The sequence below is a fragment of the Rattus norvegicus genome, chromosome 8 (assembly GCF_036323735.1).
Source record: "Rattus norvegicus strain BN/NHsdMcwi chromosome 8, GRCr8, whole genome shotgun sequence".
In the NCBI taxonomy this organism is placed as follows: Eukaryota; Metazoa; Chordata; class Mammalia; order Rodentia; family Muridae; genus Rattus; species Rattus norvegicus.
In genome coordinates this window covers 54,855,910-54,883,408 of record NC_086026.1, presented here as the reverse complement: position 1 = coordinate 54,883,408, position 27,499 = coordinate 54,855,910, and the positions used below count along the sequence as shown (strand labels likewise).

At 51.7% G+C, this 27,499-nt stretch overlaps 1 protein-coding gene across 3 annotated transcripts in view; it reads right to left on the bottom strand.

The window, feature by feature from the left end:
- Positions 1 to 27,499, bottom strand: part of Dscaml1 (DS cell adhesion molecule-like 1) — a 316,989-nt gene that overhangs the window by 70,634 nt on the left and 218,856 nt on the right. Inside the window, exons 4-8 of one of the 3 annotated variants that reach the window (NM_001108141.1) lie at positions 19,393 to 19,539; positions 12,273 to 12,551; positions 10,288 to 10,563; positions 7,795 to 8,091; positions 5,788 to 6,060 (exon numbers count right to left, since the gene is read on the bottom strand). In NM_001108141.1, the coding sequence (NP_001101611.1) occupies positions 5,788 to 6,060; positions 7,795 to 8,091; positions 10,288 to 10,563; positions 12,273 to 12,551; positions 19,393 to 19,539 (1,272 nt within the window). Of the gene's footprint in view, positions 1 to 5,787; positions 6,061 to 7,794; positions 8,092 to 10,287; positions 10,564 to 12,272; positions 12,552 to 19,392; positions 19,540 to 27,499 lie in introns of those variants that run through there. The other 2 variants (XM_039081433.2, XM_039081435.2) reach the window with 2 other exon arrangements.

Here is a 27,499-nt window from a genome sequence, read left to right as displayed (position 1 = left end):
CTGTTGAGGAAGTCACACAACCACTTTGCCGAAAATGAGGGCCAGGACTTCTTGTGGGGGGACTCCATAGCTCCAGGCTGGCATTCTGACAACCCCTCAAGTCCAGGCTCAGAGATGACCTGTGCTATGGGCAAGAGGATTGCTGTAGGCAAGGGGATTCTCAGCAATGGTGGGGTATTTGATAAGGACACATGACTATGTTTTAGGCTCTGGATACCTAAAATGGAAGACCTGCCATTTAGCCACTCAGTCTTCACTAAGCTCAGGGACAGATGCTAATAGAATACGTGTGTCATCGTTCCCTCCAGGGAACCATTCTTTCAGGAGTTGGAGGTGTCTGACCACCTGCTCTCATCAGTGTCAACTGCAGTCCCAAATCTCTTGTGCCCATGTCCATAACTTCTGCAGTAGCTGGCCTGGAATGTCAGATAGTGCGGCAGTGGTGGGGGTGGGGGTGGGGTGGAGGTGGGGTTCCTTCCTGGAGCTAGGTACCACACCAGTGCCGAGGTCAGAGACCAGAGAGTCTACAAAGATACAGTTGTGGCAGTCCTCACGACATCTGGCTGTCATAAAGCCTTTATGGACACTTGTTTGGAAGTGTCATGCGGCACTGACCACCAGCCCAGCCCATAAATGCTTTATGGGGTCTCTTATAACCCGTCTTTGAGGTTGAGCCTTTTATTTACTGCACCTGCTTGTGAAGTGTGCACCGTGGGAAGTCAAAGCCTCTCTGTCCACACAGCATGGACTCAAGAAAGATCTCTGTCTGGGGCCAGGACATCTGAATTCCAGGCTCTATTGCTTACCCAAGTGAGCTTAGGCAAGTGGCCTTGCCACAACCCCTGGCCTCTGCCTGAGTCTTGGTTTCTTACTCTCTGCAATGGAGGGGTACCAGGCCTTGAGAGATGGCTAAGAGTGCTTGCCACAAAAGTGTGAAGACTTGAGATCGGATCTCAGTAACCCTGGGGGAGCCCTGTGTGATGGGACTTGTCTACAGCCCCAGTGCCGTCAGGGGCAGAGACAGGAAGATCACCGGGGCTTGTTGGCCACTAGCTTAGCTCCAGGTTCAGCAGGAGACCCTGTGACCAGGGAGTGACCAAGCAGGCTACCTGATATCCTCTTATGGTCTCCACATGCATGGACAGCACATGTGCACACACATAAGTGTGCACACACACACACACACCCCAGACACACACACACACATACATACATACACACACACCCCAGACACACACACACACACACACATACACACACACCCCAGACACACACACATACATACATACACACACACCCCAGACACACACACACATCTCACACACACACACACACACACACACACACCCTAGACATACACATCCCCCCAGACACACACACCACACACACACACACACACACACACACACACACACACCACACACACACACCACACACAAAATGGTGGAGGTAGATCAATTAATTTTACTAGCATGACACTGACTTTCCAGGTTCAATAAATCTAATTATTTTAGCAATAAGCAGGGTTTACTTCAGTTTTTATCACAACCATCCCTTCTTGGCAATGCCTTCCCTGACCACAAGGTCCCTCTGTCCTGGCACTCTCATATCCAGTTTAGATTTAATGTGACACATTGTATCCACTGTCTGTTTATCTGAAAGATAGGAGCCCTTGGAGGATGTGGAGTTTTGTGTGTTTTGAGCACAGCCGTGTTGGTGAAACAGAAATAGCCCTGGGAACGTGGTAGATGCACATTCAGTGGCTGAGTGAACATAGTAGGTGCACAGTCAGTGACTGAGCGATCGAACCCTCTGTCAATGTTCCCCATCTCTAACACCTTCACCACCACCATCACAAGCCCTAAGCCCCATCTGTCCCTGAAGGAGTTTGCTTGTTCTGTGTTCCCAAGGAAACCTGGCTGCAAGCAGAGCACTCTCCGAAGGTCTGGAGCCTGTGGTGCCCCCTGCCTGTAGGTTCCTGCACGGCTCCTTCCAAACCACCTCCAACCATAGCAGGCATTCAGCTAGGTGGGTGGCTTATGCTCAGAGATCATAGAACCTCCCACCCCAAACTGTTCATGGGAGTGGCACAGGGACCCCCACAGAGGCCGGCTGAAGCTATGCACAGACTAGTAGGGACATATGTGTGAGTCTGGGATAGAGGTATTGGAGGAAGAGTCTGTGAGAGTGCCCTACTTCTGCTGTCTTGCTTTCTACGGGGACTTGGCATGTCCTCGCTCCAGAGCGTGCCTCAGGCCCTCAGTCTAGCTGTAGAGGCTCTCGAGACTCCGATGTAAGGTGGAAACATTTCCCCACAGAACCATGCCAAGAGGCTCCGGTGTGGGCCCTGCCCTTGGTTAATCAAACATTCAGTCTTTGCACCTGGAGATGCTTTTATAACACATTATTTATCAACTGCTTAGGACTTAAAGGTCCCCAAGTCAAGGTTGGCTCTGTGCACGCTCCTCTTAGCACCCTGCCAGGGAACTGTCCTGAAGCCCAGAGACAAGTGCTGTCCCTTGCAGCTGGTCCCCCTTGTCATTCAGTGCTGCACGTGCCAAGTCCAGGAATTCCTCAAAGCATCCCTTTGCCCCTCTTGTCTCCTCCTTTGCTGAGCCTCTCTGGCAGGAACTATTGAGCAATGTTTCGTATAACCACCCATAAGCTGCCTTTCACGGGGCAGGGATGTCCTTTTACAGAAGAAGGCATTTGTATACGTATAATGGTTCGCATGCATGTGCATGAATCTGCTCCAGCCCGGGTGGGCTACTGTGCCCTTTTGACACTTGATCGTGCAGGGAGTTTGTACACATGTGTGCACCCCACACATCACTGCACACGTGTGTGTATATGCATGTGGGGTATGTTCTGGTCTTGGCTCACTGATTGAAAATTTCATTAGCAGACAAGCAGTCCCCAGAAGGAACCGAGTCAGCAGTTGTTTTTCCAGCTCACGAAGCAGCATTGGTTTGGCCGCATCTGGTCCACCAGTCTTGGCTCCCACAAAGAAGTGGGGGTTGGGGAGGGGACTTGATACACTGTTGCAGGCTTCCGGTTCTTGTCTCATTCCTTCTAAGCCTTTTCTGCACTCTGTTCCAGTCCGCCCCTCTGACTTGATGCACTTTCCAATGTCCAGTGGCCATAGGGTCTGCAGTGTTACCCCTGCAATCACCCCTTCTTCCCTGGAGTCTGGGCCCCTTGCCATGTCCAGAGGCACCTCCCCCTCCCCCCCTCCTTGGGGAGCTCTTGGAAGAGCACAGCCGCTAATCAAGCGGCATGATCATAATCAGCTTTGATGGGCTCTTCTGCAAAAGTGCATTCTAATGAGGTGGGGGAAGTGAGCGGAGAGGGTGGGGTGGAGGAGCTGAGCTTTCGGAGAGGTGGGGGAACTGGCTTCCAGGCCTTTACATGAGTGTCTGGTCTAGAGAGGAAACAGGGGACCTTACTCCTCCTATGGCTCATACTGGTCTTTTTTTTTTTTTTTCTTTTGACTGTGATAAGGAGGACCAGGAAGGTTTGCACACAAGCCTGTCTCACACGTTGATAGACAGACACACACAGTGACACAGACACAAACACAGACCCACACACAGACAGACACACACACACATGCCTGGGCATATAGACAGATGGACACACACACACACACACACACACATGCACACACATATAAACAGACAGATAGACAGAGAGATGAACAAGCACATACATACAGACAGACATGCAGGCATACACACACACACACAGTCACACATGCACACACACACATAGTCACAAATACACACAGTCACACATACAAACACACATAGTCACACATGCACAAACACACACAGAGTCACACATGCACACACATGCAGGGACATGCATGCACACACACACACACACACAGTCACACAGTCACACACACAGTCGCACACGCGCGCCCACACATGCTCACACTCCACCAGTCTCTTTGGCTGGGAGATATCGTCACTCTCCTATCACTACAGGTCCACTGAGTTGCCGAGCCTGAATGCATCAGACTCAATTCATTAGGAGCGATCGCTCCCTGAATGGGGCTGAATAATTGATGAGCTGAGAGCAGCTTTCAGGATGTTCCGAGTACTCTGAGGCTTGCTGGAGCCCTGTTATTATTATTGTTATTTTTTTCTTTTAGCTGACAAACGCGGCCAAATGCTTGCTGGAGCATTGGGCACAGGGAGCAGAGCAGAGGTTAGATGTTTTAATATGTGATGTTTACACTGTACGCTCTCGGCCCATTGCTTGTAACAGAAATGGATACAGGCGTCTGTGACGCCCAGTGGGGTGGAAGCAGGGCAGGCAGGGCTGTGGCACATCTTTACCAAGTCCATTTGCCTGGCTGTGGAAGGGAGACGGGGGCCTGGAGTGTGGGCCCTTGGGCTGCCCGGAAAGGGAATTAGGTAGGGAACACTCTGTCATTGCCACAGCCTACAGCAGGGAGGCGATACTGTCAATGTGTATCCTAGCTCTCTTTATCAGGCCTGAGATGACCCCAAAGCCCCCAGTTCTTGGAGAGCATGGTGTGGCTTCTCGTAAGTTACTCCAACCCAGACTAATGCTGCAAATTCAGTTCAACAAACACGTGCCGTCTGGCACTGTGACAGGTGGCAGGGTGGGTACACAGGATGCACGTGACCCTGCCCTGAGAACTGCTCAGGGTGAGCCAGAAAGGTAAGAAGCACAGGGAGGAGGGCTTCCTCCACCTTCCGCTGTGACTGTCAGGTTCCCAGCCCTCCCGTCCTATGGTTATGGTCATAACTCATTGATACAGCATGTGTCCCCCAAACACTTTCTCTCCTAAACCCCCCTTTACACATGTGATGCTGTTTCCAGTGTCAAAGCAGGGGAGGCTGTGATCTAAGACCCTCAAGGGCACCCTAGGTGCCAGGCCCTTCTTGGTCTGTACCTGTGCTCTTTTTTCCCCACAGACCTTGGCCTCTGCCTGCCTTTCCCTTCTTGGTTAGTTGTCCCTACTCCCTTCCCCTCCACCCCCATTTATCTGGAGGATGGATGGCTGTAGGAGGGAAGTCCCCAGGTGACAGGGGCCCCTCCTGGGTCTCAAGAGCACTTTCTTCTGCTGTCCTCCAGGCACCACAGGTTACCTCTTCATTGGTGAGGTGGAGGCTGGAGCTGATGGCTGCCTCCTGGCCTGCACCTTTCTCCGATATTTCCAGGATTCTCTAGATAACCCCCACGCCTGTGGATCCCAAAGAATGTATTTGGGGAATCCATAACTCCCACTTAGAGCCAAGGGGGAAGTGTCTAGTGGTTCACAGGTCTACTGAATCGTTCCCTTACAAATGAGCCTACCTGTAGACTTAGGAGATGGCCACTGAGGGTAACATAGCCACCTGGTACCCACCCGGACCTCTGCTGTAGCCACCCATCAGGTGAGCAAGAAAGCTATGGTGGGTTGGTAACTGGTCTCCAGGCCTCAGAGAGCTAGCCGATCTCTTGCCTGTGCATCCACAGAAGCTGGGGTATGCACTCTGTGCTCAGGACGGAGCCGGGGTGGGTAGTGTGTGCTTCCTTTGCCCTGGCCTTTAGCTGTGGCCCTGGTGGCTTCTTCCGACATCAGTGGCCCAGAGTAGGGCCACCATCCCTGGCCTGAGCCTCCTGTCTAGAAAACATGCTGCCTCCATGTGCCTATAGCTGAGGCTTCATACTCCCCGAGGCCAGTGCGAGCTTTTAGCCTTGTGTCCACCACAATCCTCCACTCTGCCTGGGAGGCGGGGGGGGGGGTGCAGGTGGCGGGGAGGGACCTACCTTTGACGGCCACATGGACACTCTGGCTGATGGAAAGCTGCGGCTGGATGAGCACACTGCACAGGTACTCTCCCTCATCCATGCCCTTCTGCACGTCCGTCAGCTTGAGGGTCCCGTTCTCAAACACCACCTGGCGGTGGTTATCTGGTAGCAGCAGGGCATCCTTGTACCACTTGATAGAGTAGTAGGGGTAGCCGATGACCCTGCAGTTGATGAGTGTGTCCCGCCCGGCGACTGCCGTGATGTTCCTCATTGCCCGGATGCTGGGGGGTCCTGGGGAGTGTGGGGGGAAAGAGGAGAGGAGGGGCAGGTGGCGTCATGAGCCAGTGCCACTTTGTGGTGGGGCTCTTCTCCCTTGAGACTTTCCCTGGGGTGAGAGACTTTCCGGGTGAGGGTAGGGGGCACTTTCTCAGCTAAGTGCAGGGGCCAGGGTTGGGGTCACCAATGGGACCCCTAGAACTCACTGTTATTATTGTAAGATAGTTGTAAACAGGTGTGAGCCACACTGGCCTCTCACAAGAATCCTGTCCCTTACAGGACTGGATGAGGCCAATCGATGGCCGCAACAGGAAACCACCAGATTGGGCCAGGTGGGTCCTTTAGAGAGCAGCTGGGCTTGAGGTGTCAACAGGGAAGCAGGGACCTCATGCTTTTTCTCTCCTTGTTCACACTGCGTTCACACCCCCCCCAAGAACCTCCCACATAGTAATGTATTAGTCAAAAGGCACCAGGAAGGTCTTGGTCATATGAGCCCGCATGTTGCTTCTCCCAGTCAGGGAAATTGTAGTGTGGGTACCTGAGAACAGGTTCTGACCATAGTGGCTGGGGGTTGGGAGTATCCTCAGCAGGGCTGGCTGGCAGGGGACATCATGGGAGTGGGAGGAGGAAGCTTAGAGGTCACCATGAAGGGACAGTACTGGAGAGCATCATGGAAATCTGGTGCTTCAGGTGCCCATCCAGAAGATACAGAAGAGAACTAGAGTCTTCCTACAGGGCCCTATAGCTCCAGTTCAGAGAGGGACACAGGGGCTTGGCCAGACTTGTCCTATAGCGTGGGGGAGCTGGCATAGGTGAATTTAGACTGAATCTCCACCTCTACCTTGTCCCTTGCCTCAGGGCAACTGTTAGTATCCCTGGACCAGTGTCCATTTCTGTGTCCTCTAGCTTTGGGTTAGAGGTCACTGATGGGGTCCAGAGTGGACCAGTCAGACCCAGAGGGCTGCAGAGCATCCGGGGGGAACTACTCTCACCCTGTTAACTTGGAGAACTGAGAAAGGGGGTGGTCAATACCTTGTGGGCCCCTCTCTTATTCCTACAGGCTGCCTATCTCCGGAGATGACCCAACTGGGAGGCTCAGTTTCAATCTCTCACTCCTGAAGCTTGAGCCTTGTAGTGAGAACATGATTTCAGGGCCCCTGGCTAGGACATTTTTAGGGACATTTTGGGGTTGGCTCAGTGGAGGATGCTGGGAACTCACTGGTATTAAGGCTGAGCATGCCCTACTTCTGTCTTTGTCCTTTCAAGACCCTGCTGGGGGGCTGGCAGATGCTAGCAGGTGCATAGAGCACGAGGGGCCCAGAGTGATTTGATGGGGCGGATGGGGTCAGGCGGATGTGCAGGCCAGATTGTGGGAGGGAAGAGGAGGGGGGAAGGAAAATGGGGTGGACTGTACCAGACACACTCACACACAAAAATGGTTGATGGGACTGTGGACGGGGGGCGGCGGGGGGGGGGGAGAGAGAGAGAGAGAGAGAGAGAGAGAGAGAGAGAGAGAGGAAGAAGGAGGAGGAGGAAGAAGAGGAGGAGGAAGAGGAGGAGGAGGAGGAGGAAGAGGAGGAGGAGGAGGAGGAGGAGGAGGAGGAGGAGGAGGAGGAGGAGGGAGGAAAAAGACAGACCTCCACTAAAATCAAAATGACAGTTACTAAGAAGCACACAAGAATGATGGTGACCACAAAGATGGCAAAGGAAATCAAAAGCCTATTCTGATATTTAAATGTGGACAGGCACCTCTTACGTTTATTCGCGCCTGATATTCAGCACTGCCCACCGAGTTCCGCGCTGTGCACCGGTACACGCCCCCATCCCGGATCTGGGGACCCGTGACGTTCATGTGGCTGATGGTGGTGCCGTCGGACATGGTGTACTGGTTGGTGCGGTGGCTTCCATCCCGCACGACAGGCTCGTCGTCCAGGGCCCAGGTGACCGTGGGGGGCGGGGCGCCCTTGGCGGCACACATCAATGAGAACTGCTCCCCGGGGTTGACCACCTTCTCGCTGAAGGATGAGACGATGCGGGGCGTGCCGTCTGCAGGGAGCGAGGAGCCCCCTTCAGGGTCACTGAGTCACAGAGAGACTATCCCACCAGGCCACCCACCCAGCGAGGGGGAGGAGGCAAAGTGGCAGCCAGAATACAGAGAAAGGGCTGTCACATGTGGGTTTGTGCTATACACAAAACCATGAGGCACAATTATTACCGTGGAGGTGGAGGGAGGTGCCCGGCTAGTGTGGGGTGGGGGTGGGGTGCCTTTTAAGCAGGATGATGAGGATTACTTCCACTTCTTCTGGACATGGTGAAGATTAAATTAATTACTGAATTCAGGATGCCCTTCTGTTTATTAATAAAGTCTGCAAAGCTCAGAAGGCATGTGTGGGTGGACTCTAACTGCAGATGTCGGTCTTGACCATGCCAAAGACATGGAGTTAGCATGTTAGCTCTATTCACAGAAGACTTTAAGCTTGTGGTTTAAAACGCAAGTTTCCCAGAGACAGTGGAGGTGATGGGAATCTGGCTCCAGCCTTAAGCCTTGGCTAACCACATAATCTAGGATGAGGCCATTAACTTCATGTCCAACCTCCCTGCCATGGAACGTGGGAGTGGCGTCGTCACCTGATCCTCCTTCTTCACAGGACTGGTGTCAGGGATTAAAAAGACATTAAGCACACTGTACCCCATAAATACATATGCTTGCTATATGTCAATTAAAAATATGTCTGGAGTAGTAGTGTGTGCAGGTTATTTCAGCCCTCAGGAGGCTGAGCCAGGAGGATTGTCACCAGTCCAAGGTCAGCCTGGTCTACATAGTGAGACCTTGTCTAAAAAGAAATACATAAATAAATAAACAAGGAAGATCGGATAATAAAAGTAGATGCTTGAAATAAAATAAATAATAAATAATAAAAATAAATAAATAAATAAATAAATAAATAAATAAATAAATAGCAGGGCAGATGTTGATACCCTTCGATGTTACACAGCAAAATGCCGATGTTTACCAGAGATCTGACCAGCCTGCCCAGCCTCGTCCCTACCACTGGATGGAAGAGACATTTGTCTAGAACTGGGGAGGTCCTGATGCTTGCCTGAGCCTGGGAGTATGTAGTGTCCTATGACCTTTGGCCCTTCCTCTTCTTCCTCTCTTCCCTCTCTAGGCTGGCCCTGCCTTCCAACTTCCCATCCCCAGCCTCATTTTCCATGAATCTGCTCTCCAGAGCCATCCTCTAAGGTGCCAGAATTCTACCCAAGGCAAAGGGTTGGCCCCTCCAAAAAAAGCTATCTAGTGGGGTGCTCCTAAGCGGGAGGCCCTTGAGATGGCAAGGATCTACTTCAAAGGAACCCGCACTGGGATGGTGTATTTGTTGGGGAGAGCAGTAAGGGACTGGTTGGGCAAGCATTGGGGCTTGCTGTGCACAGCCCTGTGGGTAGAGGAAGACACAAGTGTTCAGGCTCAGTGGCTGGTCGGCTATCAGACCTCAAAGGCCCTGTAGTGAGACGCCCCTCATCACAGGCCTGGGGTTGGCGTCTCTGTGAAACAGTAGTGGTGTTCCTTTACTGCTGTATGGTTTTGTAGCTGGAAGGATCAGCTGGAGAAACACAGGGCCAAAGCTTGTCGGAAGGTTGAGCTCCTGACAACCCTGAAAGCCTCTTTCCACAAACGAGCAAGAGACATCCCCTCTGTGGTCTCAGCCTGGTGCTGGGGTTCATGGTGGGGCAAGTGGGGTGTGAGCTTGATTTGGTTCTCCTGTTTTGGCTAAGCACCTTGCACTGTGCACAGCATGAACAAGCACACCCAGGAGCGCTGTGTGAGGGAGCCTGGGTGGTGGCAGCTTTAAGAGGACAGAGAACCAGGTGGGAACGGAGAGTCCTGGTTAAGAGACAGCCCATTGAGAAGAGGTCAGGTTGGAAATGATTCCAAAGTTCAGAGGTTCCTGGCACTGCAGCCTCTAGTCCCCGAGGGAACCCCTCTACTAAGAAAGTTCTAGTAATTGTTGAGAGCAACAATAATATATAATAAACCCTTGTTCAGTAGACACGCCACCAAAGCCTTTGATTCTTCACCTTTAAAATAGGGGACATTAGAAAGGACCTCCTCATAGGGCCCTTGCAAAGCTGACACGAGGCCTGCCTTGCGTGCACTGAGCACTTCACAGACACCTCCAAGCATGCACAGCATCCCTCAGGGGACTACGGCCCCGCTCTCTCCTGCCACCTGCGCCCACTCACCTTCCAGCACGATGATGGCAAAGTCCTGCGCTGTCTGGGCCTTTCGGGTGGCGAAGCACTGGTAGGCCCCCGAGTGGCTCTTCTGTGCCGAGGAGATAAGCAGAGTTTCATTGCTAAGCCCGCGGATGGAGATGGCCTCACCGGGCAGCACCAGTTCTGTGTTGCGGTACCAGCGGATGGTGAACTCCGGGGAGCCGGTGAGGGCGCAGGACAGGATAACCGTGCTCCCGATGCCCGTCTTCAGCTTCTTTGGTGTCAGGGTCACATGAAGAGGGTCTGAGTGGGGCCAGGATCGGGCAGGCACAAAGGGAGGTGGGAGGGAGGAAAAGGATAGAAAGACCTTAACCGTGATGACATGCGGCTAGATGGACAGAGACCACAGAGTCCGGCTGTGTGACCACAGCTGTGTGCAAATCAGGACTAGAAAACCCCCTGTTCTGGGTCTCAGTTGACTTATGAGGCACCTGCAGGGACAGAGCAGGATTTATCCTTACCCTTGGAGCCTCTACCTGCCTAAGGTGGGTTCCTCTGCTTAGGCAGAGCTTCAAGGCTCCCTCAGCTCCCCCAGAAGCACGGGACATTGATCTGCATGGCACCCAGAGACCAGAAGGCACACTCTTTTCCTACTCACGAGGCCACCAGCCCCTGCTTTCTGTTACTCTGATTATCTGGGGTTCTGCCAATCATCCTCTTTGCCAGAACTTCCATGGATTCCCCCAAACTCAGCATGGCATTTAAGGCAATGACTCCCTAGTCCCCAGGGGCAGGCTTTCATATCTTTCTGGACATCTGCCTCCTTGCTGTTATGGAGCAAGTCTGGGAGGTCTGTCTGTCCCAGCGTCTCCGTGGTTGCATGTTGAAGACAACCTCCACCCCATGTTTCAGGTAAATGCACACCAACTGTCATGGCTTTCTGGGCTGTGGGCAGGATGTTGAGTCTGGATCTGGCTAGGGAGTCAGAGGTGAGGCTGGAAGGCCAACAGAATCTCTGCTGTGTCTGTGGCCCACCCAAGGGTCTCAGGAGAAGGTAGTGGGGGGGCAGAGTGCTACCTCAGCCAAGCTTTACAGCACAGTGGCCTCTGCTGAGGATGGAGGAGAGTCACCCTAGACGGACCCTGATGTCAACCTGGTGTGACCTCAGGCAACTGTCATATTGTTGAGTACAATATTCAGGGACTCAGGCTGATGCTGCCAGCCACCTAGAGGGGTCCACAGGGTTCCCAGATCCTTTGTTGCCTGGTTGTCAGAAAATTCTGGGTATCAGAGCTCGAAGGAGCCTCTGCATCATACAGATACAGATGAAGCGTCAACAGGATGGGTGGTGCAGAGATCACCTAGGGCACATCTGGGGCATCAACCGCTCTGCCCTCACTGCCTCTGCCTGCCCTCTGGGGCTCGTAACAGGAGAGGCCTACAGGGCCCTCCTGCTTTCCCTAGTTCCCTGGACCCCTGGACTCCACTGGGAAGAATAGGGAAGGACCAGACTCTAAACCCACAGCGGCTCCTGATGCAACTGACTTGGTTGTGTCCGCTCAGTGTCTGGTCTGATGTATCAGGGCCCTTGTCAACTATCATCCTTAAATACTTGGTCTGCCACCTAAAATGGAAACACAACCCCGTCTTGTGGATTGCCACCGGAATTTACTCCCTCAGCCTGGCATAGCCTACAAACCCAGAAGCTCTTCCTTTCACAGCTCCCCACAAGACTCTCATGTTCTGCTTGACTCCTGGAGAGAAGACCATAGGGCAGGTGGTCATGGATACTACCTATGACACCAGGACTGAAAGGCAGGGCTGGTTTCAAACCAGGGGCCTCTCCAAGCCACAATCTTCCTTCTTAGCCATTAGGAGCCCCTCTTGGGGCAGCAGGAGGCAGAAGCAGGGCCTGCATGGTCCTGGTATTACATCACACAGAGGAAGAGTGAGCCCAGAGGCATCAACTCCTCAGCCCTCTCCTAGGGCTGCAGAGAGAGACCCCGACTCACCAATGACTGTGAGGACGCCGTTGGCCTCTGCTGACCCGAAGGTGTTGGTGACCTCACAGATGTAGGTGCCGCTGTCCTCAGTGCGCAGATCACTGATGGTCAGCCCTGTAATGCGCTTAGCCCAGCGGCTGTCAGCAGGGAGGGGTCTGCCATCTTTGAGCCAGCGGATGGCAGGGATGGGGTAGCCAGAGGCAGCACAGGGCAGCTCGACTGCGTGGCCGGTCCACACTTCCTGGGAGTGGAAGCCATCCAGGATGGTGGGGATGGACTCTGCAGGGTCTGGAGAAAGAGAGCATCAGTAGCTGAGGCCACCCTGGGCAGAGGAAGGTAAGAGTGCGGAGAAGCAAGCCTCCAGACAGAAGCCCCTTGCCCATGCTTACAATGAGCAGGTTCCAGGGCGGTAGCATTTCTAGAGGAGTGTGTGTATCCTCCATGTGTGTGCCTAGACCAGGCTGATCCCTGAGAACCATGACTGTGAACCAGTCTCCAAGGATGGCTGAGGGCACGGCAGAGCTCAAAATCAAAGGGACAGAAAGAATGACAAGGGAGGACATAGGGGGATCTCTTCACCCTGATCTTGGGACATGAGAGTGGTGGGTATCTGTCTGGGTCTCAAAACCAACTAGAGATACCCACCAAATGGGTGGTCAGTTGGGGTGTCCTGCCCTTCCTTGACATTTTAGTTATGAGTCTAGTACCCTCAGTGGCTATGGTGGCTCTTCAATCCCTGCCCAGCCTTCTACTCAGGCTCAGAGTGACTGGTGCATACCCCAGAGTTCAGAACAATGTGGGCGTAAAGCAACGAGAAGCCAGCGCCTGGGAGAGGAACCTAAGTAACGGAAGACCCAGGCCCCCTTAAGCGAGATGTTTGTGTATTTATGGGCGTTCCTGTTTGATTTCTCAGCCCGACTCTTCACGGGTAGGGCCGTCCCTTGAATCCCAGCTCTGCTGTCCAGGGTCTACCAGCCCTTCTCTGCATACTACACCTCCCTTGTTTTCTTTATAGACAGGGTATCTAGTCAGTGTGCTATGTCAAGGGTGACCTTGACCTTAAAAAATTGTAGTGTGTGTGTGTGTGTTTGTGTGTGCTCACGCCTGTGCGGACACACACTTTTGAACACATGGGCATGCTCATGCCATGGCTCATGTATTGAAGTTAGAGAACAACTTACAGGAATTGGCTCTCCCCTTCCACTGTGTGGGTCCTAGAGATCTAACTCTGGTTGTCAGGTTTGGTGGCACCTTTAGCCTCTGAGCTATCTCACTGTGCCATGATCTTGAATATCTGATTATTTTGCCTCTATCGTATGAGTCCTGGGATTATAGGCATGTGCCACCTGGGTTTTAGATCAAACCCAGGGCATCCCGTATGATCAGTAGACACTTTACCAACAGACTCATATCCCCAGCTTTCCCCGAAACACACCCTTCTTCTGCTTTTTCCTTCTTTTCTCTTGACTTAGTCCAGGCTTACCCCCAATGCTTGGACAGCCTCCTGCCTTACCCTCTTGAGTGCTGGGATTCATAGGCCTGTGGATTCAACAGATCTGGCCTTAGCCCTCCTTCCCCTTTTCTCCCACCATTGTCTAGAACCTATCTCTGGCTGTAGCTTGTTCTATCCCCCCCCCAGTCCCCACAAAGGTGAGCTGGGTCACCCAGACACCCAGCCAGTCTGCTCTGAACAACCAACTCTTCCTGCTCACTGTTCGCAAGCCAGCCCTAGCGGGCTCTCATGCCCATCTCCCCCTCACTGCTGCCACTCTCTCTGGACTCTCACGGAGTTTCCTTCTTTCCTTTCCCTTTCAAACAATTCCTTTTCTTTTTTTTTTTAAAGAAAACATGTAAAGTTATTTATTTATTTTTTTTGAACAGGTAATATATGCAGGCGCAAAGCTTCAGAAAGCTGAAGAACAGAGATGGAAACGGGGTCTCCCTCAGCCCCTGGCCTCAGCCGGCTCTCTTGCCCCTTGAGGCCACCACAACTATGGCTACCTGTCTCTTTTAATAGCAGCTGCCGCAGGCCAGGCATCCATCTTCCCAGAGGACAACCAGGCTTTTGAGGCAGTGTTGACCTGTGATGTCCCTCTTGTGCCCAGTGTGGAAGTGGGGTTCCTGGCTGTTGAACCTTCTGTTTCTGGGGAACGGGGGGGGGGGACGGTCAGAAATGAGTGCATGCCAGTCGGCGTGCTGAGTTTGCTGGCTAAACTCCACACGGACAACTTTCTAGACTTCTGCTGTCTGTGACACATAGGTTACTGAGACCAGAGACATTTAGGACCAGCCCAGGATCACACGGCAGACCAGAGCTCTGAAAGCAGGTCGTCCTCACCCTTGTTCAGCAGCTGGGGCCCCAGATGGAATAATCCAATACGCTGAATGTTGTCTGGGAGTGGGCAGGGGAGCTGCTGACCGGCCGCACTCCGCATTCATCAACGGGGACTGTCAGTTCTTCGCTTTTGTCCCTTGGAAGGAGTCAGGCCAGAAGTCTCTGCCAGAGAGGGACTTTCTAGAGGCACTTCTCTGTCTCTTCTTGTGCCTGGGACCCGGCAGGCCTAAGTGACAGATCTACCTGGTCTCTAGTCTGCCTCAAGACTTTGGGTGAGTCTCATGACCTGTGTGCTGAGTCTCTCCCCTGCACAGTGGAGGTGGTTATGGTACCTCCGTATCTTACGTTACTTTCTTAGGCCATGCATGGCGGGATGTGTGCCACAGTGCCTCACCGACACAGGAGGGGCAGGTGCACGGATGATTGCTAACTGATGTTCATCCTCCCTCCCTTCCCCATTTGCTGTCCTCTCCCCTCCGCCACCCCGCCACCCCGGTGGGAATGGTTGATTGGTTGGGATCAACAGAACCACTGCCAGAGAAGAATTACTCAATGTGACACTTAATTGATGCGAAATACACAAATCCCATGGCACAGGGCAGAATTTACAAGCGGAGAGGCCGCCAGGGTGGCTGAGGAGGGGCAGGGTAGTGGGGGACAGAATTAATCACCGAGGCCTAGGCGTGAAATTAAATTCCGGGGGGTGGTAGGGAAAAAGAAACCTCTTTCATTACCAGGAAGCAGAGACGTAAAGGGCTATGGCGTGTACACGTGACATCCCAGGGGACTGGGCGCTGCCAGCATGGGCACTGGGCTGGGAAAAGACAGTCCTGCTTGAGGTTGTGGGACCCCAGGTCAGGCTGCTAGGATGTCCTGTGATGTCTGAGCTAAGGCTGGAACCAGGGCAAACAGAGTCTGCTCCATGGCTGTCCTGCATGTGCTGGGGGATGGGAAGCTGGTTTCACATCCTGTGTGGTCCCTTGGTCTCTGTGAGGCCCCATACTAAGTCTCTGGGATGTTGATGCTCTTAAGAGTGCTTGGAGGAACTCTCTAGAAAGCCCCAAGTCATAAGGAGGGGTGTTATCTGGGTGGATTCAGGGGTGACTTGGTCTCTTTCTGTAACTGTCCCGTTTGACTTAGAAAACAGAGAAATAAAAGTTGCCTACTCTTATGCCCTGCCTGGGGAATGTGACAGGGATAGGATGACAGTGCGGGAACAACAGGACAAGGACACAGAGCTCCCTGCCGAAGCTGACTTCTGGAGGCTTCCCAGGCATCAGGTCCTACTGAACTCCACATACTGTAGCCTGTGGCCTCCTAATGACTGCCCGGCTAACCGTATTTGCCGTTCTCTTGGACTTCACTGGACGCTTGCTAGCCCAACTCGCAAAGTGCCCCTGGCCTTCTTGTGTCATCTCCAGCCCAAGGTGCGGACCCCTCCTCATCCCTCTCACCTTCATCTATGGGGAGCCCTTTCGGGAGTTCATGGGCCTTAGAGACACCAGCATGTGCTTCCTGGGGACAGGCTGGGCTTAGGGGCAACTAGGGGCCATGAGCCTGGAGGTCGGAGCTCCCCTGATGCCTTTCCCTGCCTCCCTCTCAGATCACTTGCATTTTTGCAGAGACAAGCAGCTTGCAGACAAGCTGCCTTGTCACATCATATCACATCAGGGCCCTGCGTCACTGCACGGCCTCCCCTCCTCTCTTTCTGTTCCCTTCCCTCCGGCATCTTCCTTCCTTTCTCCCACTTCTCTTTGTCTTTGTGTGTGTCTCTGGTCTGGGTCTAGGTCTCCTCTCCTGTCCTGGACCACTCTCTCTGGGCCCAGGCCTCTCTCCCAGGATTGTCCAGACACCTTTGTATCTGACCTCTGCCCCTTTAGGTAGCGTTTATCTCTGAGTCCTTAGAGGTATGACATCTTTCTCACAGTTCCCCCATCATGCCTTTTACCCACCATGATGGCATAGGATGAGAAAGAAAAACTGGCACAGCCTCCAGCTTCCAGAATCCGTTCTTCTGAGGGACCCCTGCCTAATCCTCACTCCCCACCCCGCAGAGCTCTAGGTCTGGCCATCAGAGCAGAGAATGAAGGATTTGATGGAGGAGAGCAGAGCCTGTCTGCAGTAGGAGCTCTCCATGCCCCCACCCCTGCACTGTGTGAGGAGAATGCAAATGAGATGCAAAACACCATGCAAACAAGGCTGTGTAATTTGGAAGCAAACCACTCCAATGAAACACACTCCGAGTTGGCTACAGATTCAGAAGTCCTACCACACGGTCTGCGCCATGGCCAAGAGTCACTGTCTCACCACAGAAGCATGACTTCCGTTGGTGCTTTCCGTTGGTGCTCACTAATGCCACCATTGTTTACTTGGTGCATGCTGTGTGTGACCCACAGGACCAGACGTCAGAGACATGAGGGCCAGACTGGGCAGTCTGGTTATTTGTCTCCAGATTCCTGTTTTCTTAATCTTTCTTTCAACTGTGCTGGGCAGATGAAGGGTCCCGGGAGTCACCTGCTCATGAGGGTTGATGTCCCTAAGCCATAGGTGACAGAAACAGACAAGTAGCCTTTCCCAGAGAGTCCTTTCCCAGAGTCCGGAGTAGGGCATGACCCCATGGTTTTAGCCCTCCCAAAACTGATAAAAAGTGAGTTTCTATTCATTCATCCCCCATTTCCATTCTGCCCCATCTCCTCAAGGCAAGGATGCTCAAACTGCAGGTCAATCTGCCACCCCCTCTCCCCACAAACACAGGAGGCCGTGATATCCATTGTGTGGGTTGCAACCAGCATTGAGGAAAATCAAAACAGCATAGGGCGAATAGAAAACACTGGAGCTGAAGATGAAGGGTTGGGAGTGTGCTTGCCTAGCACGCATGAGGTCCTGGCTTGACCCTCCACACAGCACAAACGTGGAGTGGCGCCACACTTAAAATCCCAGTGCTCAGGAGGTGGGCGCAGCGGGATCACAAGTTCAAGGGTATCACTGGACGAGTCTGAACTACATGAGACTCTGTCTCAGAAGACAAAAAGACCAAACCAAATCAAACCCTCGCAAACAACAAAACCCACAGAGCAGAGAGCGTCGGAATCATAGTATGGTGACGCATGCTGACGACCCCAGAACTTGCCAATCTGAGGCAAGAGATCACTGCATGCTCCAGGTCAGTGTCCCCCACTACCCCTGCTAAAAGAGAATCATCCAACAAAGGACAGACATATCAGGGCCTGTGGTGACAGTGTGGGGTAATCCCAGTTTGCACTGCACAGGTGCCATAAAAACATGACTGTGGATGGTTGTCAGAAATTTGGAGCCTGCTTGTGGAGAAGGCCTTATAAAGGGATGTATAAAAGCCCCCCCCCTTTTTTGCTAGAGGTGGTATGCGGGTGATCTGTGGGCCCTCCCTTGACTTCGGCAGAAGGGTAGTGCAGCTTGGGGGACTGGAGTGGGAGCTTTGCCCGGACCTCCCGCTGACTTGATAGTGCAGGCAGGCCACTTGGCTCCCCTTGGAAATGCAGAACATTACACACACCTCACAGGGCTGTGGGTGCTGGCTGGGTGACACGTGGAGAGCTATGTGGTACACAGTGGGCAGAACACATGCTCCATTTTCCTTCAGGCACACAACCATACCCCAGAATGAGAATCTCTTAGACACATTTATCACAGTCTACCTGCTCTCCAGTGCAGTGAGGTAGCCTTCAAAAACGTGTGTACACACAGACACTTACATGCATACACACTCACACAAATACACATACACTCACACATCACATAATCACATACACACATATGTACTCGTACTCTCACACTCACACACTCACATAAATGTACTCATAGTCACACACACAAACACACTTAATCACACACTCACACTCACACACACTCACATACTTGCACACACTTACACACATATACTCACACACTCACACATACACACACTCATACACATATTCACACACTCGCTCACATAAACTCACATATGTACTCATACACTCACACTTACACACGCACATAAATGTACTCATAGTCACACACACAAACACACTTAATCACACACTCACACTCACACACACACTCACATACTTGCACACACATACACACATATACTCACACACTCACACATATGCACACTCATACACGTATTCACACACTCGCCCACATAAACTCACATATGTACTCATACACTCACTCACACACTCACATAAATATAGTCACACATATATACACACTTAATCACACACTTACACACTCACATACTTACACACACATACAGACATATACTCACACACACATACTCCCACTAATACACATATTCACACACTCACCCACATAAACTCACACACACACACACACACACACACACACACACACACACACACACCACCAAACAAGCGGCAACACAAACAAAACTCCCCCCAAACAATAAACAACCCCCCAAACCTTCGGTAACACTTAGAGACACAAGGAAGTGAAAAGCCCTCCTGAAATCTAGGCTCACAGTTACCACAGATTTTAACAATGAGTTTCCTGACAAAGATGGCAGGAAGAGGAAGTGGGGGCAGTGGCTGTGGGAATGGAGAGGACGCAGAAGTGTGCCTGAGAAGCAGAAGCTCTGCTGGTCCACAGAAACCTTTCAGTCATTAGGAGAGCCAGGTGTGACCCCTTGGGAAGAAGAAACCTCTAGAGAATCTCTTTCATCAAGGCTACTTGATGAAGTCTCACCCAGTGGTATATATTGCCCATGATCACCCCGTACCCACGGGAGGGTCAGCGCCCTGGGCAAGCACCTACCTGTCACAGAGAGCCGAGCCCCGTTGCTCTGACGAGTCTCCCCACTGTATTTGTGCTGAGTGATGCAGCGGTAGGTAGAGAGAGCATCTTCCTTCTGCACGTCCGAGATGTACAGCCCACCGTGTGATGTGATGAAAAACCTGTTTTCTGGAGACACAACCAGATAGAGCCAGTTAGTTCTGCTGGGGCAGCTCTGGCTGGCAGGAGGCCAGCTTGGAGCTATCTTGGAAAACCAGGGATGAGGTGGTGTGCCCTCATGGGTGGGCCATCTCCAATAGACAAGGCTTTTCTTTTTAAGATTTTTTGTTTTATGTATTGTCTTTATACGAGTACACTGTCGCTGTCTTCAGACACACCAGAAGAGGGCACCAGATCCCATTACGGATGGTTGTGAGCCACCATGTGATTTCTGGGATTTGAACTCAGGACCTCTGGAAGAGCAGCCAGTGCTCTTAACCACTGAGCCATCTCTCTAGCTCCTAGACAAGGCCTTTAGCCACACGCTGACACAATGAAAAGTAGACATGCTGACAAATTTTTAGAGTAATCACTGTGTACCCAGGGAGATCTCAAATTCAGGATCTTTCTAACTCTGGCTGGAAGCCCTGGGACTACAGACATGTGCTGGCTACCTGACAAGGAATTGGGTGTTAGAGTCAGACTGAGTGAAATCCACTGTGTGTCTCCACTCTTTTTTCTACTTGTTATCTGTGCCATCTTGGGCTTTGCTTAGCCCCCTAAGCCTTAGATGTACAAATGCAGATACTCCTGCATAGGCTGGATACGTCAAATGGCTGCATACAGAAAGTATGCAGTGTGGAGGAGCCCTCCCATTTCTCACCCTTCCCTAAGAGTCTGCAGAATTTCCTCGGTCATTGCTCAGTGGCTCTTGGAGTTTTAGAGGAGGAAGTAAGTACATACTGAAGTGACTGGCTGGGACAACAGTCGCCGGACCAGAACTTGGGTTCTGATTCCCAGTCTTCTTTGTAAGTCAGACAGAAGCTTAAATCCTTTCTGTACTGGGGCTGTGGAGAGGTAGACTCGGTCATTACCCGCAGTCCTGAACAGCCATGGGACAGCACTGGGTTTACTTTGCTGTCACTGTCCTGGCTGTTCCTGCCTCACCGGCTGGGCTGTGATAGGGAAGCAGAGTGGACAGGTAGTGGGACCCTCGGGTGGTGGCTGCTGTTGCATTCGCCCACAGCAGAATGGATCTCTGTGGAGGGTCCCAGTGAACCTTGCTTGACCCTGAGCTGATAAGAGCTAACCTAAGAAAAGATGTGGCCTTGGGATGGGGTGTGCCTGTGGCAGCCTAGTCTCTGCTCACCGAGAACAGAGGAGATCAGATGGGGACCACCTCTGGTGTTTGCTGTCACACATAGGTAATTGTGCTTATCCAGGAAGGATGGGTCAGGGTCGGGGAGTGACGTGAGCCCATCAGCAGGGCACGCTCTAGGAGGGGAACTTTTTGTGGAACCCCACATCCAGTCCAAGTGCCTGGGGCTGGGATTACAAGTGAGCTCCACCACACTAGGGCTCTTGTTAGATGTGTTCTGGAGATTGAACCCAGGCAAGCACTTCCCTGAGTGAGCATCTCCCCACTCCATATATTTACAGTTCTGGGCATCGAGAGGTGAGGATGAAACTGGAAGACACATTCCTCCACAGAGGACACGAAACTCAGAGATGACAAGTTCAATGTTCTTCACAATATCTTTGAAAAGGTCCTCTGGACTTCTTTTAAATAAATATTTATTGGTGTGTGTGTGTGTATGATGTGTGTGTGTGTGTGTGTGTGGTATGTGTGGTGGTATGTGTGTGTGGTATGTGTTGTGTGTTGTGTGTGTATGGTGTGTGTGTGTATGGTGTGTGTGGTGTGTGTGTATGGTATGTGTATGATGTGTGTGTGGTGTGTGTATGGTGTGTGTATGGTGTGTGTGTGTGTGGTATGTGTGTAGTGTGTATGGTGTGTGTGTGTATGATATGTATATGGTGTATATGATGTGTGTGGTGTGTGTGTATGATGTATGTGTGGTATGTGTGTATGATATGTGTGTGCGTGTCTGTGTGGTATGTGTATATGTGGTATGTGTTGTGTGTTGTGTGTTTATGATGTGTGTGGTGTGTGTGTATGATGTGTGTGTGGTGTGTGTGTGGTGTGTGTGTGGTGTGTGTGTGGTGTGTGTGTATGATGTGTGTGTGTATGTGGTGTGTATGATGTGTGTGTGCGTGTGTATAGATCAGAAGACAATGTGTGGAGGAGTCAGTTATCTCCTCCCACCATGTGTGTTCTGGGAACAGAGCTCCAGTTGTGAAGCTTCGCAGCAAGCACACTCACTCACGTAACCCTTTCACCAGCCTTTGGAGTCATTTCTTCAATATGGCTTTAAATAACTCCATCAATCTGGGCTCTTCTGAATGAATTTTGGTCTAACTACAATTCTCCTAATCACTTCTCCCTTCCTTCCTCTCTCTCCCCTCCCTTCTTTCTCCCTCCCCTCCCCTCTCTCCTCTACTTCTCCACAGTGCCCTGGGCTAGCACCAGCCCGTCTCTCTTTGCCAAGCATGAAGCCTTAATGATCTCAGTCTGCTGATCCAGGTAGAAAAGAACAACACTCCCCTTCATGGAAGACACTGTTAACTTTTTTGGTTAAACAGTGTGACTCAGGAGACCGATCGATCAGTCAGCTAATGCCCTGATTTATTTATCCGTGTGAACCTCTGCTAGTTACCTTCCCCTGTGACAGGTGGCTCTGTGCACTCACTCTTAGCTAGTCCCAGGGTCTAGCTGCCTGTTGTTGGGAGTTCTCGTGGGCACCTACAACCTTCTTCCTCTCAATGCCCAGGGAGGGAGGTGTCATGGGGAAAGTCAAAAAGGGAAGGGAGGGGGCTGAGTGACTGTCAGCTGTTGAGGAAAACAGACTCCGCCCCTCAACCCTGTGTATTGTGATGTGACATCCTAAACTCAAGTTCCAAAGCTCTCTGACATTGTGTAATTGGGACTGGGGTGCAGAGTTACGTATGGTGTCACTGTGGATAGAAGATGGGGAGGAGTTGGGGGGGAAGCCAGTAAAGACATCAAAGCAGTGTTAGCAGCCAACACGGACCCCAGCCCTGGTCAACCTGGATCCAATGGTCCTGTCCTCCAGCACCCTGGGACCCACACAGCCCTGTGCTCCTGGGATTCTGCACCCAGAGTGGAGGGTGGGTGGGTGATGCTGCTGCTGGTGGGGATCTGGGTTTCTATAGCAACCAGCAGCTGCTGCATCGGATGTTTCCCATCTTTCATTGTCCTCATTTCCCCCCTCCCCCTGTGCATATTTAATTGCAGTAGCGAATTCTCTCTCTCTCTCTCTCTCTCTCTCTCTCTCTCTCTCTCTCTCTCTCCCAGACACACTGTGTTTTGCTCCTACTGAAACAAAGGCAGGCTGCAGCCCAGAGACTCAGTGTGAGAGGAGAAGGGGAAATCAGGGGCATTATGTTAATCCCCTGTGGAGGGGGCACTCAGCTACAGTGGTTTGCATGTTTGATGAGCATCAGAAGAGGGGGGAGGGGGAGGGTTGAGGGTCCCTGCTGGGGACAAGAGGCTAAAAAAGTCTATGGAGGAAAGCCAGAGTCTTGGGCAGTGCTCTGAACCCAGGAAAACATAGCTGTAGGCCTCAGCCAAGCCAGGGCTCAACAATATGCTGGCTTCCAGTGATATTTGGTGGCCATTGTGGCATAAGGGGTGGTGGCCTGAGATAATCTGCACTTTGGCCTCCTCCTCCTCCTAAAGGCAAGAAGTGTCCCTCTGCCGGAAAGGAGTGCAGCTGTCCCACGGCCATTTGGAATGCCTTAGGTAGGCTGTAGGGATGAGTGGGGGCATTGATCAATTCTTGGTAGGTAGGCTGTAGGGATGAGTGGGGGCATTGATCAATTCTTGGTTGCTACCTTGGTGGGAGGTGCTGCTGGCGTTGAGCAGATGGGATCCTAGTTGCTGGACACCTGAGCTAGTGGCATCCTGGTGGGTTTATGCTGGTGAGTCACCCACCCTTAGGTATGAACTCTCCTTGTCACAGGACACCTCTGTTGCCACCCTCACGTACATGGGAATGGTGAATATGGTTAGCAAGCCCTTTCCTTTACTCTACACGCCCTGGCCCATATTGTCATTCTCTGCTTCCGTACCCTTGACAGAACTTGCACTTTCCTAAGAGTTAAATATTTATTAAACATCTGTTATACACTAGGCAATAGGGGGGTGATGTAGACCTAGGTGCGCAGGCGCGGAGAATGCCCTGGGGAGAAGGAGGGAGGGACTAACTGATGTATCCCCAGCCAAAATTTGACAGGGATCACTAGTAACCTTGGGAAGCTGAGAACTTGTAAGGCCCCTGTCTGAGAGGAGCCCTGTCCATGCCTCAGCCTTGGCTACTCAGCCTATAGAGCTATGAAGAGGCACGACTTGCTCTCCAGAGTCATGCAGCCTGTGAACATCTCTGGGACACTGGCACAGCATGGGGTGTCCTCTCTCAGAGTCTCTGCTTCTTATTCATCCAAGGAGGGAGAGGGTCAGGGGAGGGGTTTCACCATGTTTATCCACCATTCTCCCCCAGGCAGCTTTTCAGATTCTTGTGGGTCTGGAAACGGGCTTTTGGGAGCCATTGGTCTATGCTGCAGGGGAGCTCTGTGTCAGAAGCACTTGGAAGGACACTGCCCGCTGAGCATGGGCAATCCTGTTCTCCTTTAAGAGGATGAGAAAGGACAGAACACACAGGTCATGGTCTCAGGGGTGCGGGGCATTTACATAGGGACGGGACAGCAGGCTTCAAGGCTGCATCTTATGAAGGAGGCAGGTGGGTCTGGCTTTTGGCTGCTTCCTTTCTCCTAGAATCTTGGTGCAAGAACGTGTGTGTGTGTGTGTGTGTGTGTGTGTGTGTGTGTGTGTGTGTGGTATGTGTGTGTGTGTTTGGTATGTGTGTGTGTTTGGTATGTGATGTGTGTGTGTATGTGTGTGTGTGGTATGTGATGTGTGTGTGTGGTGTGTGTGGTGTGTGTGGTGTGTGTATGTGTGTGTGTGGTGTGTGTGGTGTGTGTGGTATGTGATGTGTGTATGTGTATGTGTATGTGTGGTGTGTGTATGTGTGTGTGTGGTGTGTGTGGTGTGTGTGTGTGTGTGGTATGTGTGTGTATGTATGTGTGTGTATGTGTGCGTGTGTGTGTTTGCGCACATGTGTATTTTGTACATGTTCATATGAGTACACATAAAGGCCAGAGAGTCACATAGACTATCTGTCTGTCTGTCTGTCTCTCCAAGTCTTGGTTTCTCACCAAACCTGGAGTTACAAATCCAGGCAAGCTGTATTCAGCTCCAGGGATCTATCTGTTTCTGTCCCCGAGTGCTGGGATTAAGGTACACATGCCATGCCTGTCTTTTTATGTGGGTGCTAGGGATCCAGACTCAGGTTCTCAGGCCTTGCTTCAGAGCTAGGCCAAAGAGCGGGAGTCTGAGAAGACAAAGCCCCAGCTCCCTTGTGTAGGTGCTAAGTTTAGGTGACAGTGTCTTCCCTGTCTTCTCCCAGAAGGCCAGAGAACTGTGTGCCTCAGAGAGACCTGCAGCTGTAGAATAGACCGAGAGACCCTATTGATGGAGACTTTACCATAGAGGGCTTGACAGGAGAAGTCAGCCTCTGAAGCAGTGGCCTCTTGTTCTCCGCCCTCTGAAAGGTGCCTGGACGCACAGGAGGCTGAGATTGCCAGAGTGGTGGCAACTCGGATGGCGCCTGAGGGTTTAGGGAAGGGAGAAACTGCTAATCCAGCCACAGAAGTAGGGTACTCTTTGTAGCCCCAGCCCCTGCTTCTGCCTTTGCCTCCCCAGTCTGTCCCCAACCCACACCCAGAGTGATGTTTCCAACCCAAGTCAGATCACCTGAGGTGCTAGTGCTAGTTCCTCAGTGGGGTCCTGTTTTACCCAGTGTGACAGTGGTGCTTGCCATAGGGTAGACACTCAGCAGAGGTTTCCGGGGCAAGAGATCTCTAATCTACAAAGAGGTGACAGTGGTGATAGTCCTCTTCCTGGAAGCTCCTCCAGGTTTCTGAGAGTTCCTGCTGTCCCAACTTACCACCTCATCTAAGACACGCAACTGGACTCTTGTTTGTTTAAGACAGGGTCTAAATCTTAAGCCCAGGCTGGCCTGAAACTTATGTATCCCAGGCTAACTCCATATTCATAGGGATCCTTCTGCCTCAGCCTCCCAAATGCTGGGATGACACATGTGAGCCACTGTAGTGCACTTTAAAAGTGATTGTTTCAAACATGCAAAAAGTCAAGCCTAAGCAAAATGGAAGTTTGTCAAAAATAAATAAAGAAATAAACAAAAAATTTCCCAATGATCCAGACACTCCACTTTTAAAGAGACAGTAAGCAGGTCTTAAAGGGTTTGTGTGCTGTATTCATAGCAGCATTGATAACAACAGCCAAGAGGGGTCACTAGTAGATGAGAACATAAACCAACCACGTGCTGTACATGCTTTGGAATACTATATAGCCTTGAAAAAGCAGCGATTTTCTGATTCATGCATCACCATGAATGAACTCTGAGGACATAATGCCATAATCAAAAGAAGCCATATCCTGAGGAGGTTTCTGGAGTACTGACCCAATAGAGACAGGAAGCAGAATGATTATTGCCAGGACTAGGAGAAAGGGAAAAGGGTGGTGGTGTAGTTGGTGAGCACAGGGTTTTGGTTTTGTAAAGTGAAACCGAGTTTAAATGGTACTGAGTGATAATCACCTCCCTTTCCAGTGTGGTTGTACCTTAGAGGCCAGAGCCTGGTGCTCAAGGTAAGGCTCACACTCAAGGAGTGCAAGAGCAGCCAGGAATCCTCTGCCCCACATATAGGACAGAGTGCATAGCTGGGACTCTGGAGGAAGGCTCTGTGCTTAGGACTTGTAGCCTGGTGGCCACATGAGTACCCCTCATGGATACTGTGAATCCTTGCCTTGAGGATGGATCCAGGCTGAGCTCGTGAAGGTCTTAATTTGTGTCAAACCCAGCAAGGAAGACACCCTGAGGCACATACATCCATGATGTTGGGTTCCCAGACACTAAAACCATGAGGATTAAGTTCATTTGGCCCTTGATCTGTAACATCATGCTTTCATTGCCCTAGGAGACCTACACAGTCCTCACTTGGATGGTCAGTTTCCAAGAGACCCTTCCCCAGGTGGGGAAGAGGTGCAGATCCTAAATCAGACTGTGCAGGTTGGGTTTTGAGAACAAAGGATGGGTGGGAGAAGGCGGTCAGGGTCTTCCTGTGGACACTGGGGTCTAGGCCCTGAGAGAAAAGCAGAGAGGCAGGAGGGGAGAGAGCAGTAACTCAAAGACATAGGCAGGGTCTCATCTGTACCCTTAAAGGCTCAGACCATGTCTACTACTGCATGTTCTAACACCGGAAAACGAGGCAGAGTATACCATGGACCAAAGTGGAGATGTCAGGAGAGGCCTCCTACCTCTGTGACACAGAACTGAGTGAGTAGCCTCAGCGGACACACCTATGGCAGAAGAGACTGTGGATGGGAGGTAGGTCCCAGTCCATACAAGTGTGGGAGGGACATGCAGAGTCACTGAAGTTGGGGCTGGTAGTGCTGGCTAGAGAGAAATTTGCAGAGTAACAGTCTCCATGTGGAAGTCAGCAGGCCTAGACCCCCACTTTCTATTGCAGGGGAATAACTCCATGGCCTCATAGTCACATTAAGTGCAAGACCAGGCTGAGCATGCCAGGTATCTAACGGGTGCCACAAAGCACCAAGTATTCCCTGGTGGTGCAGGAGTATGGGGAGGTGTCAGGGGAATAATCTCATGCATTCTCCACAGTTCTATGCTAAGGGGGCAAGCAGCTGACTTTGGAGGAATGCTGACATGATTCCGACAGGGTCTGATTTAGACTCAGTTTCCCCTGGGAGGCTAGAGAGTCAGCATGGTTATCCTCTAAGCTGCTCTGACTCCTGTTGAATGCAGCCCTGAGACCAGCCTTGCTCTGAGTTTGGCTGACCTTGCGTTCAACACGTCACCCTGTAGGTCAACTGTCTCCCACCTCCTCCAGCCATGGAGTTCTAGTATGTGAG